This window comes from Pseudorasbora parva, chromosome 22 (genome assembly GCF_024679245.1).
Source record: "Pseudorasbora parva isolate DD20220531a chromosome 22, ASM2467924v1, whole genome shotgun sequence".
NCBI classification, from domain to species: Eukaryota; Metazoa; Chordata; class Actinopteri; order Cypriniformes; family Gobionidae; genus Pseudorasbora; species Pseudorasbora parva.
In genome coordinates this window covers 32,658,450-32,672,021 of record NC_090193.1, presented here as the reverse complement: position 1 = coordinate 32,672,021, position 13,572 = coordinate 32,658,450, and the positions used below count along the sequence as shown (strand labels likewise).

At 38.8% G+C, this 13,572-nt stretch overlaps 1 protein-coding gene across 2 annotated transcripts in view; it reads left to right on the top strand.

The window, feature by feature from the left end:
• dnah1 (dynein, axonemal, heavy chain 1) overlaps window positions 1–13,572 on the top strand; it is a 45,885-nt gene that overhangs the window by 18,095 nt on the left and 14,218 nt on the right. The window contains exons 12-41 of one of the 2 annotated variants that reach the window (XM_067431530.1): window positions 297–437; window positions 536–699; window positions 785–895; window positions 1,003–1,297; window positions 1,624–1,737; window positions 1,823–1,972; window positions 2,108–2,194; window positions 2,302–2,488; window positions 2,739–2,830; window positions 2,944–3,098; window positions 3,175–3,352; window positions 3,466–3,660; window positions 4,749–4,868; window positions 4,954–5,112; window positions 5,292–5,393; window positions 5,504–5,644; window positions 5,729–5,889; window positions 6,004–6,161; window positions 6,707–6,880; window positions 7,013–7,042; window positions 7,311–7,489; window positions 7,576–7,803; window positions 8,644–8,840; window positions 9,539–9,674; window positions 10,908–11,116; window positions 11,320–11,491; window positions 11,563–11,754; window positions 12,723–12,833; window positions 12,936–13,121; window positions 13,217–13,408. In XM_067431530.1, coding sequence (XP_067287631.1) covers window positions 297–437; window positions 536–699; window positions 785–895; window positions 1,003–1,297; window positions 1,624–1,737; window positions 1,823–1,972; window positions 2,108–2,194; window positions 2,302–2,488; window positions 2,739–2,830; window positions 2,944–3,098; window positions 3,175–3,352; window positions 3,466–3,660; window positions 4,749–4,868; window positions 4,954–5,112; window positions 5,292–5,393; window positions 5,504–5,644; window positions 5,729–5,889; window positions 6,004–6,161; window positions 6,707–6,880; window positions 7,013–7,042; window positions 7,311–7,489; window positions 7,576–7,803; window positions 8,644–8,840; window positions 9,539–9,674; window positions 10,908–11,116; window positions 11,320–11,491; window positions 11,563–11,754; window positions 12,723–12,833; window positions 12,936–13,121; window positions 13,217–13,408 — 4,716 coding nt within the window. The remainder of the gene's footprint in view (window positions 1–296; window positions 438–535; window positions 700–784; window positions 896–1,002; window positions 1,298–1,623; window positions 1,738–1,822; window positions 1,973–2,107; window positions 2,195–2,301; window positions 2,489–2,738; window positions 2,831–2,943; window positions 3,099–3,174; window positions 3,353–3,465; window positions 3,661–4,748; window positions 4,869–4,953; window positions 5,113–5,291; window positions 5,394–5,503; window positions 5,645–5,728; window positions 5,890–6,003; window positions 6,162–6,706; window positions 6,881–7,012; window positions 7,043–7,310; window positions 7,490–7,575; window positions 7,804–8,643; window positions 8,841–9,538; window positions 9,675–10,907; window positions 11,117–11,319; window positions 11,492–11,562; window positions 11,755–12,722; window positions 12,834–12,935; window positions 13,122–13,216; window positions 13,409–13,572) is intronic. The other variant, XM_067431531.1, reaches the window with a different exon arrangement.

The window sequence follows — 13,572 nt, the reverse complement described above, 5'->3', positions numbered from 1 at the left end:
GCACCTTTCTGTCACAACCTATTTGTATTATGTGTCAAACTCCACTCCTGAAGGGCCACTGTCCTGCATTGTGTAGCTCCAACCAGCTACTAAAAACTTGCCTAGAAGTTTCTAGTAATCTGCAGGCCTTGATCAGTTGGTTCAGGCTTGTTTAATTAGGGTTGGAGCTAAACTCTGCAGGACAGTGGCCCTCCAGGAACTTGTTTGACACCCCTGCTGTAAGTAGTTAATGTTGTCAATGGTGGTTGATTGTTCTGTATATAAAGAGTCATATTTCTTTGCTCGTCTCTCTGCAGCGTCCTCGTACAGAGTGGGTGTTGTCCTGGCCCGGGCAGGTGGTGATAGCTGGATGTCAAACATTTTGGACCGCAGAGGTGTCAGAGTCTCTGGAGAAGGGAGACCTGGCAGATCGGCTATATCCACAGCTACAGACGCAGGTACAGATTTTTTGCATCAATGCAAACAACTGCCTTTTTGTAGGTTCTAATAAGGAAACATGGGATCTAAATAAAAGTTTTTGAATCTTTACGAATAGTTGGGAGATTTGGTCCAGTTGGTGCGGGGTCACCTGTCGAAGATGCAGCGATCGATACTCTCTGCACTTATTGTGATTGAAGTGCATGCTAAAGATGTGGCAGCCAAGCTGGTTGAGGAGAAAGTGTCCAGTGTCAATGACTTTGAGTGGATCAGTCAACTGAGGTTATATAACTTAATGCATCCTAGATGAATAAAACTATACATTTTTATAGACATGGAGTTTAGACATGTGTTTGTGTGTTCGTAGATATTACTGGCGTGATGACCTGTACATCAGAGCGGTGAATGCTGAGTTCTTGTATGGTTATGAGTACCTTGGTAACTCAGGACGACTTGTTATCACGCCATTGACAGACAGGTGATATTAGAAAGTTGAACTTTAAACATATTTATCGTTTTCAAAACAAAGCCTTTTAAAGGATACGTTCCTTGTTCGGAATAAACAATACTATGTTTGCCATACAGGTGCTATCTAACCCTGACTGGTGCACTTCACTTAAAGTTTGGAGGCGCCCCGGCGGGCCCTGCAGGGACTGGAAAGACGGAGACCACTAAAGACCTGGGCAAAGCTCTGGCCATCCAGACTGTAGTTTTTAACTGCTCTGATCAGCTGGACTTCATAGCCATGGGCAAGTTTCTAAAAGGTTTGGCTAGTTCAGGGGCCTGGGCCTGCTTTGATGAATTCAATCGAATAGACGTGGAGGTTTTATCAGTCGTGGCTCAACAGATCACAACCATTCAAAAAGCCCAACAGCAAAGAGTGAGTAAAGTTACACACTTGAGAATAGATGTACTATGAAAAGACTGTTATATATGCATGGGACAGAAAGCGTGTTAATTGCAACATATGCCACCTTCACGTGATTTCAGAAATTTGATAATTCCCACTTCTGAAGTCGTGATTACGAGTTCATGTGCAATTTTTACCTAGGAAACTCATATTTACTATAATTCCAAGAGCACATGAATGCAGCAATAACACTCATACATAGAGTTTAGTCCCAATATATCTTATCTTGTTCTCATGAAAGACTAGAAAAGTCATGGAAATTCATTGATCAAAAGGTATTATTTTGTTGTGTTTAGGTGAAGACATTTGTATTCGAAGGCATGGAAATCGCTCTTGTTCCGTCCTGTGCTGTCTTCATCACTATGAATCCTGGCTATGCTGGTCGTACTGAACTACCTGATAATTTAAAGGTACAGAGCTCACCAACAGCCATCTAAACATACAAAATAAAAGACAAACATTTCAACATATACAGAAACTGTATGTGTTCCTCAGGCCCTCTTCCGTCCTGTGGCTATGATGATTCCTGATTATGCCATGATAGCAGAGATCTCTCTTTACTCATTTGGCTTCAGCGATGCCAAAGTCTTGTCCAAAAAAATCACCAGCACCTTTAAACTGTCCTCAGAACAGCTCAGCTCACAGGTCTGACCTTTACATCACAGGTTTTTCCAGTTTCACAATAATTGTTAGAACCCTAACTGTTTTTAGCGAATCTAAAAGAAAAAAAAAACAGGCTTAATTTGCTTTAAATTCACTTTGTTTCTTGTTGTTTATTAGGATCATTATGATTTTGGGATGAGAGCTGTAAAAACTGTGATCTCTGCCGCTGGAAACTTAAAGAGGGAAAATCCTGACATGAATGAGGTGTGTTTGCAGTGTTGTTGAATGTGTTTTTCTGCAATTCGATCCCTTATTGAAACATCATAATTATAAAACTGTCTGCGGCTAAACTGATTTCATGATTTATCCAGGAGCTGATATGTCTGCGTGCCATCAGGGATGTCAATGTGCCGAAGTTTCTTCAGGATGACCTCAAGCTCTTCAATGGCATTGTGTCCGACCTCTTCCCCAAGATCCGTGAAGAGCCAATTGACTATGGTACCCTAGAGGAGTCCATAAGGAACGTCTGTGCAAACAAGTGCCTTAAAGATGTAGATGGTGAGAAGAAATAAAGAACAAACTATAACTTTATATGGGATTATCATTGGCTTTAAAAAAAAATGTAGGTCTTCCTTGAATAATATCATTGATATAATTTGAATTTAATCTAATGATATGATTAGAATTTAAACTGGCTTTGAAAACGCACGAGATTTTTCAAAGTACAAAATTCTACTTCTGTAGTGGTTTCTTAGCACATGATGAACACAATAAATAAACAAGTATAAATGCTTTTCTTGTCTTGCAGGCTATATAACCAAGTGCATTCAGTTGTATGAGACCACTGTAGTCAGACATGGTCTAATGTTGGTAGGACCATCAGGCTCTGGGAAAACGAAGGTAAGCTTCGCTAATACACAAATCAGTGCACAAATGAATAAGCTGCAACAAAACAAAATCAAAATTCTTATTTTGGAATTAGTTTTTTTAAATGCACTCTCACATACTTGTAGTGTTATGAAGTGCTGGGAGCAGCCATGACTGCACTGAAAGGCCAGTCCTCGGTTAGTGGAGGAGTATACGAGGCTGTACAGACCTATATACTCAACCCAAAGTCCATCACTATGGGGCAGCTTTATGGAGAATTTGACCAACTTACTCATGAGTGGTGAGTGCACTCAGGATGTATTGTATTAACAATAGTCTACAGGTCGTTAAAAGTAACACACACTATTCGATTACAGGACAGATGGTATACTGTCTTGTCTCATTCGGGATGGAGCTTCCTCCATGGACCAAGAGAAGAAGTGGTACATGTTTGATGGGCCTGTGGATGCTGTGTGGATTGAGAACATGAACACAGTTCTGGATGACAACAAGAAACTGTGTCTGAGTTCCGGAGAGATCATCAAACTCTCTGATGTATGAGAATTTCTGCTATTGGCCACTTTCTGACACCCCATATTGTAGCTCCTTTGTGTAACTATATAAATGTATTGTGTGTGATTTTTTTCTGACATTGTTTTGGCCCTCAGGTGATGACAATGATGTTTGAGGTGCAGGATTTGGCAGTGGCGTCTCCTGCCACGGTTTCTCGCTGTGGCATGGTGTATCTTGAGCCCAGTATTCTGGGTCTAACTCCATTCACAGAGTGTTGGCTCCGTACTATTCCTGACATGTTTCAGCCCTACACAGATCAACTCAACTCTCTCTTCACAAGGTTTTTACAGGTGATTGGTACAGTATTGGTACAGTATTTGGACCCACTTTATATTCGGTGAGCTTAAAGGGATAGTTTACCCAAAAATGAACATTCTGTCATCATTTACCCACCCTTATGTTGTTCCAAACCTGTATGAATTTCTTTCTTCTGCTGAAGACAAAGGAAGATATTTGGAAGAATGTTTGTAACCAAGCAGATCTCAGTAGCTATTGATTACCATATTATTTTTGGCTTGACTACAAACATTCTTCCAAATGTATTTGTCCTTCAGCAGAACAAAGAAATGTATACAGGTTTGGAACAACTTGAGTGTGACTAAATGATGATAGAATTGTCCTTTTTGGGTGAACTATCCCTTCAACTATGTACTAACATATAAGTTAATAATTTTAATGCACTTAAATACATACTTTTACATTGTACTTGCTTTTTGAAAATACCTGTCTGTAATGACATCTGGAATTCATTTCTGTAATTAAAGAAATTATATTAATTATATGTTTGTGAATGTCATTTTATGTAGTGTATGGTATGTGGTTTATTTTGTTAGTTAGGTTGGTATAGGGCTTTGGTTTAAAAATAGTCTATTTATTAAATATCTGTTTATATGAACTGAATATAATGTAAGGTATGTACAGTCAAACCAAAAGTTTTTCACACACAAGATATTATTTTGTACTAGTGGTTGCATGACACTATAGTTCATTTATGTAAGTGAGGAAAGCAAAATAAAGTAAACTGTGACATTTTATACCCCAAAAATCTTCATACAAGTAAAAAAAAAAAAAAAAAAAAAAGCATTACTTGGTAATCGGTTGCCCTAAATTGGAATTATCTAATTGTGTACTTAATAGCTGACAGCTGATTGGATGATTGTAATCCATTACATGCCTTTCTATCTAAGTTATCTGACATTATCAAGATTAATTTGTTTTTATACAGTTTAACTCTGAGTTCTTGTCATATTTTCTAAATTATAGCGAATAAGCTGTGATAATGTGAGAAAATCTTGAAGTGTGGTGTCTAAATAAAATTTGGTTTGACTGTAGTTCATTGTCTATCAGGATTTTAAGGTGTTGTCGTGTGTATCCTCAGGACTCCATCAAATTTGTCAGAGAATCGGTAAAGGAAGTGATCACCTCCATGGACAGCAATCTCACCTGCTCTCTTCTCAAACTACTGGACTGTTTCTTTGAGCCCTTCATCCCAAAAGAGGTCAGATAACTTTTTAGTATGATAGTGGTTAGACTTGTTTGTTTATTCATGGTTAAACTGATTTGTTTTGTGTTTGTGTGGTCAGGGTAAGAAGCCTCTTTCCCAGGAGAAACTGTCTCGGCTGCAGGAGCTGATTGAGCCCTGGTTTATCTTTGCACTCATATGGAGTGTTGGAGCTACAGGAGATGTTAATAGCTGCCAACGCTTCAGTGCCTGGCTCAGGGGCAAGATGACTGAAGAAAAGGTCAATAGAAGCATACATTTATCATGAAGTTTAGTGCTACCAGCAATGATTTACATGCTTTAGATAATTAAAAAGCAGTGCCAGAGAGTGTTCAAAACATTATTTTTATTGCTCTTACGTAAGTTTATTTATTCAGAGCGGCACACTGCATTTTGCAAACCTCAATTGTCTGATTTCAGGTCCGGCTGTGCTTCCCTGAGGAGGGACAAGTGTATGATTACAATTTAGATGATGCAGGAATAAGTCGTTTTGATGAAGATGATGAGGGTAAAGAGAGAAAGGTGAGAATTTTTTCTTGAACATTGAATTTCCTTTTACAAAACATTTTTGAGCAATGCTTTTATTTTTAAATGAATAAACATACATTCACTTGATTATTGAAATGCTTCAGATACAGTGGGTCAGTTGGATGAAATATGCCCAGGAAGTGGTCATCACCCCAGAAACTAGCTACTCGGACATCATTGTGCCCACAGTCGACACTGTTCGAATGTCCTTCCTGATAGACATGCTGCTTTTTAATAAAAAACCAGTAGGTAGTTCTGAATCTCATTCAACATACAGTCAACTTAATGCCATACATATGTACTGCTAATCTTGTTCTCTGATTTGTCAGGTCTTGTGCATTGGGCCCACTGGCACAGGAAAGACCCTGACCATATCAGACAAGCTCCTCAAGAAAATGCCTGCTGAATACATAACTCACTTCCTTATCTTCTCTGCTCGCACCTCCGCCAACCAAACTCAAGACTATATCGACAGCAAACTTGACAGGAGGTTCCTTCTCAGTCTCTTCCTCTCATCACTTTGTTATTGAATTTAACTACTAATTCACTGTACATACAATGTATTGTGATCATTAAGTTTAGTATTTATGTATCTTTCTTACAGGCGTAAGGGTGTGTTTGGTCCTCCTCTGGGAAAATATTTCATCTTCTTCATTGATGATTTGAACATGCCAATGCTGGAAACATATGGAGCCCAGCCTCCCATTGAACTGCTGCGCCAGTGGATGGATCACGGAGGCTGGTATGACAGGAAACAGATAGGTGTGTTTACTAAGAATGCACATCTTCTATGCACGTTCATACATTTATTACCATTTGAAAATTTGGAGTCAGTCATTTTTTTGTGTACAGAAATGAATACCTTTATTCAGCAAGGATGCATTAAATAAATAAAAAGTGAAAGTAAAGAAATGTATGTCACAAAAGATTTCCAATTAAAATAAATGTTTTTGAAAAGAAGGTAGCATGGTTTCATCAAAAATATTAAACTGTTTTAAACTGAATCAGCATATTAGAATCATTTTGAAGGAACATGTGACAGTAAAGACTGGAGTTAGGGAGTAATGCCGTTACAGTATTAAATTACATTTTAAAATTCATAAAAATATCTAAATTAAATATATATATAAATAGAAAACTGTATTAGATTACTGTGCTTTTGATCAAATAAATGCAGGCTTGATGAGTATAAGTATCGTTTTCCAATAACATTAAGATGTCTTACATTTTGAGCGGGTACACGTAACTCCACAAAAACCAAAAAATGCCAAACTATCAAAGTGTAATCTGTGTTCTGTGTTTACCAGGCACATTTAAAAACCTTGTTGACATAAACTTTGCATGTGCCATGGGTCCCCCCGGCGGGGGCAGGAACCCCATCACTCAACGCTTCACACGCCACTTCAACTTCCTGTCATTCACTGAGATGGAGGACACCAGCAAGAGGAAGATCTTCTCCACCATCCTGGGGAGCTGGATGGGTGAGTGACAGTCATCATGCGGGCATCTAGATATGAATGTATTTTTATGTGGGTTTCAACAGGAAACACCTGTCAGAAGCTTTAGTCACATTTTAAATGGATCTTAATGGAGTCTGTTTTTTTTTTCAACAGATGGAAATATGAGTAAAAAGGATCCAGGCAGTAAGCTTTATACAGGGAGAAAGACAAAAATATAGACAGAGAGCAGGAAGAGAAAGAAATGTTTCTTACTGATATTTACAAATATTTACATTTATGCTCTTATCCAAAGTGAATTACAAAAGAGGAACAGATATGAGCTAAATATGGAAATATAAGTTACAAATGTATTTTTGTAATAAGTAAAGTTTAATATCAACATTGAGCTTATATTGATGTCTTAATGTCACGCATCTCATTTTGATCTGTGATTACTTTTTTTTATTTTTAGAGAAAAATCTAGAAATTAAACCGTTCAGTGAGTCACTAGTGGATGCTACCATCAGGGTATACTCCACTATTACCTCTGCACTCCTACCCACACCTGCAAAATCTCACTATACGTTCAACCTGAGGGACCTCTCGAAAGTCTTCCAGGGCATCCTTATGGCAGAGGCTGCTAAAATAGAGGTACAACCATTGATAAACCTCAGATTTTCTGATATTTCATGTTTTATTTATTTATAAAATCTTTTATGTCATCTTTGTTTACACAGAATAAAATACAGCTATTGCAGCTTTGGTACCATGAGAGCTGCAGGGTGTTCCAGGATCGACTGGTCAGTGATGAGGACCGGAAGTGGTTCGACCAGCTCCTCCACACTCACATACAGGAGTTTGGGTGCAAGATTGAGGAGGTGGTCCCGTACCAGCCAGTCTTGTATGGAGACTTCATGCTCCCCGGGTCTGTTAAGGTCTACCAACTTATTGAAGATAGAGAAAAGGTAAATGGGGCATAAACTGCCTTGTATTTATTTGGTTACATATTAAGGCGGGCGTACACTATGCGAATTCGGACACTCGGGAGGTCGTGAGATATTGCAGACGCTACGAGTCATTTAATTTGATCATCGCATCAAATGAGCTGGTACACGACACGACTGTTTGCACCGCGAGCCGGCAGCGATCACACGAGCTTTCAATGTTGCTGCTATAGCTTCAGATACAAAAAATAAAGAAACAATGTGTGCAAATGATTTGTTGAAAAGCAGAGAACAGTAGCCATTCCTTTTAACCGAAACAACCAGAAGGAGAGAGAGGGTGCGCGTGAGAGAGAGAAAGAGTGTGTGTGTGTGTGTGTGTGTGTGTGTGTGTGTGTGTGTGTGTGTGTGTGTGTGTGTGTGTGTGTGTGTGAACGCTGTATGTTTGCAGCCACTGAGCTAATAATACTCATAGATTGAGCCTATATGACGTGCTTGTGCATGATTTGGCAATAGGGGACAGTCATATGCTGGTAAAAATCGGGCCGACTCCCCAAACTTTTTAAACATGCTTAAAAATTATCGTAAGGTCGGGAGGTGCTCTTAACTTGCTCGGCTCGTCTCGTATTTCCTCTCACACGGTGTACGCCCGCCTTTAGTGGTGCTTGCTACAGAAATGAATGATACCTCAAATTGATTTTTTTTGCATGTGCAATCACCAGTCACATTTTCAAAAATAGAACCTATTTATTATTTTATCCTTTTGGTTGCTTTGATATTTATTTTGGCAAGTGTTTTGCAGATTTTATTTAATTTAAAAATCATATGGTCCTTTGAAGTTTTGTTTCTTATCCCCTAATACAGCTGGTCCATGTGATGGAGGAGTACATGGGTGATTATAACCAGACCAGCACCTCTAAGATGAAGCTGGTGCTGTTCATGGACGCCATACAGCATGTGTGTCGTATCAGCCGTATCCTGCGCCAGCCCCTGGGGAATGCTTTGCTGTTAGGGGTTGGTGGCAGCGGCCGCCAGTCCCTCACCAGGCTTGCCACACATATGTGAGAGCTGAACCGTTTATTGTGCTGAACCCCCTGAAATATAATTAGCATTACTAATGAGAGTCAGTTGAAAAATACTTTATTATATCATAACCAGAAGTCAAACTGGCCCACTGATTTAAACCTTAACAATTTTGACGTCAATATTTTTGCCAAAGTGTCCCTTGCCTGTAATCTTTTTTGCTTTGCCACCCATGTAGAACTGAAAAGAATTATATCATATGTCATGCCTGGAACACATATGCAAGCAATATTCAATATCAGTACCATAAATATCAGTGACATAATACAAATGCATAATTTTATAATAGACACAATATTTTTACTTATATTTTGAAAATTATTGTTCAAATGTGTTTAAGTGACAACATATTTAAGTGGTCACTATATTCCCTACTGCCAGCCCAGCTCATAAACTTCAGTTAATACTGATACGTTTGATCATTGACTTTGTGGGAGGTTTAAGGTAATGTCTTTATACCACCCACAAAGAAACGATTATAGTGAGACTCCAGCTATTATATCACACCATCAGTGACAAGAGATACTCCTACTTCATTAAAGGTCCATAGAAACACACTGAACATTCATATGTCCATTTGGAAATGGGCCATAAGTGATACACCAAATTAGAGACCTCATTTATGGCTTCATTGACCTACATTATTTTTCTTATTTGACTGTCATTATATTATCAGGGCTGAGTATGAGTGCTTCCAGATTGAACTCTCCAAGAACTATGGCCTCCTGGAGTGGAGAGAGGACATCAAGAGCATCATGCTAAAGGCTGGTCTACAGAATGTACAGATCACCTTTCTGTTTGTAGATACACAGGTGAGATCACAGATTATACATTACATTCTAGATTTTATATATACTGTTCAAACGTTTGGTGCGTGTAAGATTTCATTAATGTTTTTGAAAGAAGTCTCTTGTACTCACTAAAGCTGTATTTCAGCATATTAATCAGCATATTAGAATTATTTCTAAGGGATCATGTGACACTGAAGACTAGAGGAATGACTAATAAATATTATATATATTTTACAGGGCTTCCTTAAGTCCCGTTAGTTGACTAGACAATATACTAACTAGTCAGTTTTGAAAATGCAGAGGTGGACAAAGTACACAACTCTATTACTTGAGTAAAAGTAAAAGTACTACTGGTTAAATATTACTCAGTTACAAGTAAAAGTACAGAAGTATTTGTTTTCAAAAGTACTTAAGTATCAAAAGTAAATTTCCTTTTTTATGCCAATGCATTATTTTATTATTGTTGTATAAATGCACATTATGCCATCATGGTTTAAGCATTCAGTGATGCTCCATCCGACATACTAGCATACGACTAACTTAAACTATTTAAAGTATTTAAATACTTGTATATAAGTTACAAAACTCTTAACAAAGCTGCTGTCACTTTAAGGCCGAATGCACGGATCAAATACACTGATACGCATGTGATATTCTCCCAACTTTACTCTTCTCTTTCTCCCAGACGTTTATATTATTAATCTTTTATAAGACATAAACAACAAAATGTATATGACCATATAAGAGTGATTCCTGATAGACTGTTTACAACAACAAAAAAACTTTTTAAAGAAGGAAAAAATCATCCACCGACTTTCAGAGCTGCTACAGAAACGACTTTCGACTTGGATAGAAATGTAGTGGAGTAAAAAGTACGATATTTGTCTTTCAAATGTTGTGAAGTTAAAGTCATAAGTTTCCAGAAAAAAGAATACTCCAGTAAAGTACAGATACTCAAAAAGTATACTTAAGTACAGTACTCAAGTAAATGTACTTTGTTACTGTACACCTCTGTGAAAATGTCAATTTTGCACAACACTAATTGTAGTACAGTAGCAAAAGCAAGCCTCAAGGAATTTATTGATACTCAACATTGATTTGATGAAACGGGGTGATGAAGTTCTCTTATGTTAGGCTAATGGACTTTCCAGTCCATTAATAAATGCTCCTAAAAGAGTAAATCACCTTGTCACCATTGGCAAATACACACAACAACATGCTAATAATTTTTATGTCTTCTCTTCTGGTTTTCAGATTAAGAGTGAATCTTTCCTGGAGGATGTGAATAACATCCTAAACTCAGGCGATGTGCCCAATCTTTACACTTCGGAGGAGCAGGAGCGCATCCTGACTGCCATGAATCCTGTGGTTCAGGATATGGGCCAGCAGCCCACTAAAGCTAACCTCATGGCTGCCTACATCAAGAGAGTCCGCAGCAACATCCACACTGTTCTATGCATGAGGTTTATCTTTATATCAATACCTCTGTTGATATTTCAGTGCTACAAATACACTGTACAAAACTGTTGCATGCAAAATTCAGTGTTAGATTAGTGTAGATTTAGTGTATCTAGTGTACATCTTTTTAACTTGTGTTAGAAAGATTTCTCATTATTGTGATATAGCTTGAAACATACAGTTAACTGTTCTTTGCCTCCATCTACAGTCCAGTAGGGGAAGTGTTCCGGGCTCGCCTTAGGCAGTTTCCCTCACTGGTCAACTGCTGCACCATTGACTGGTTCAGTGCCTGGCCACAGGAGGCACTACAGTCTGTAGCAACATCTTTCCTCAATGAGCTTCCAGAACTGGAGGCCAGCCCTACGACCATTCAAAGCTTGGTAAGGAAAAGTGTGTGATATGTCTGTGTAAATGTATACAGGGTGTAACAGAGTTCCGACTCTCTGTACAGGCACTAATGTGTGTTGAGATCCATCAAATGGTATCCAGGAAGTGTGAGCAGTACCTGGCTGAACTTTCCCGCCACAACTATGTCACTCCTAAGAGTTACCTGGAGCTCCTCAGCATATTCTCATCTCTGATTGGCCGGAAGAAGCAGGAGCTACACAGTGCTCGGCAGCGAATGAAAACTGGCCTGGATAAGGTAATTTGGGAAACTTCAATTCTTTTCTGTACTGTACATTCTACTGTACATCAGGGTGGCCCAAGTGGTAAAAATGTTTGGGGAGAAATGGTAACCTCTCATCCCCTCATTTGTTTCTCCACTAGAAGTACGAAATGTGTGCAAAATACCATCCAGATAATTAATAATTTAGGGTTTGCTCAAAGAAAGCATCTTTTTATCAACAGGTACTTCCATATCTGATTTGATATTAGCTAAGGTTTCATTCACTGATAAACTTTTGACTGTTTCTGATATCAGATGGCCACTTTGCGTAACCAGGATGAAGTATACTTGCTTGGAATCTGGTCACAATTTTCCATGAGGGCAGTCGTAGCCTAATGGTTAGGTTGTTGGTTCCATTCCAAGAAATGACTGGGGTGCCCTTGAGCAAGAAATCCTAAATGCTCTCCTGGTGCACATCATAATGGCTGCTCCGGGTGGGTGTGTGCACGGTTTGCAGTGTGTGTGTGTTTGTGTGTTCACTATTCACTACTCTGCTTCTAATGTGTGTGCACTAACTTGGATGGGATAAATGCAGAAGTTAAATTTTGAGTATGGGTTACCGTACTTGGCCTTCACATGCCACTTTCACTTTCATTGGCAATGTTCTTCTGCATTCAATATACATTGAGTGTATCTTCACCGAATGTGAAAAAGGGTCTCTACTAATAACACTGTTCTGTGTTCTCCTTTTTAACCTAAATCACGGTTTACTAATGATCTTGTATAATTATTAATTACGTGCTGTTATGGTAATTAATACAACATTTCAATTTTGTTCAGGAGTACCGCCCAAACTTAGTCCAATCTCAGCAAAAAAAAAATAATTTCTCATGAAAGGGAGTTGACTGGGTGGGTGAAAGCAAAAGATTTCAAAAGTCCCAAATTATGGGACACCCTACTGTACATAATTTACAAAAGTATTTTATGATTGTGTGTGTGTGTAGTTGTTGAGTACAGCAGAGGATGTGGCCAAGATGCAGGAAGAGTTGGAGATGATGAGGCCTCAGCTGGAGGAGGCAGCCAAGGACACTGTGGTCACCATGGAGAAAATAAAAGTGAATAAAATGATCAAAAATAAAAAATGTAGCATGTAAAAACATGGAGGAGTAAAATTTAATCTTGATTTTTTTTCGCCTGGGCAATGTGTTTGAGTATAGGAAGACACAGTGGTAGCTGAGGAGACCCGTGTAGCGGTGCAGGCTGAGGAGGCTAAAGCCACTGAAAAGGCTCGTGTGGCGCAGGCTATTGCTGATGATGCTCAGAAAGATCTGAATGAAGCACTTCCTGCCATGGATGCCGCCCTCGCTAGTCTGCAGTCCCTGAAAAAGAGTGATGTCGTTGAGGTGCAAACATCATATTTTCTGTAAACATCTGTACATATACAGCAAACGTTTAGATCATGCTATCTCACAAGGTGAGCTGTGTGTTTGATATACAGGTGAGGGCTATGCAGAGACCTCCTCAAGGTGTGAAGCTGGTTATAGAAGCTGTCTGCATCCTGAAGGGTATCAAACCTAAGAAAGTTGCAGGAGAGAAGCTCGGAGAGAAGGTTGATGACTACTGGGATGCAGGAAAGGCCCTCCTGCAAGATCCAGGAAAGTTTCTGGAGAGTTTGTTCAAGTATGACAAGGTAAGGGGAAGATTTTTTTATGCAAGTTCTATTACCGCATGCCCCTTTTGTTTACCATTTGCTATGTCACTTTTAAGAGATGTTTATTATTTTATTTTATTTTTCTCTGGTATTTTGAAGTACATACAATACCATTGGTCAAAAAAGGGTCAGAGAAAGGCATG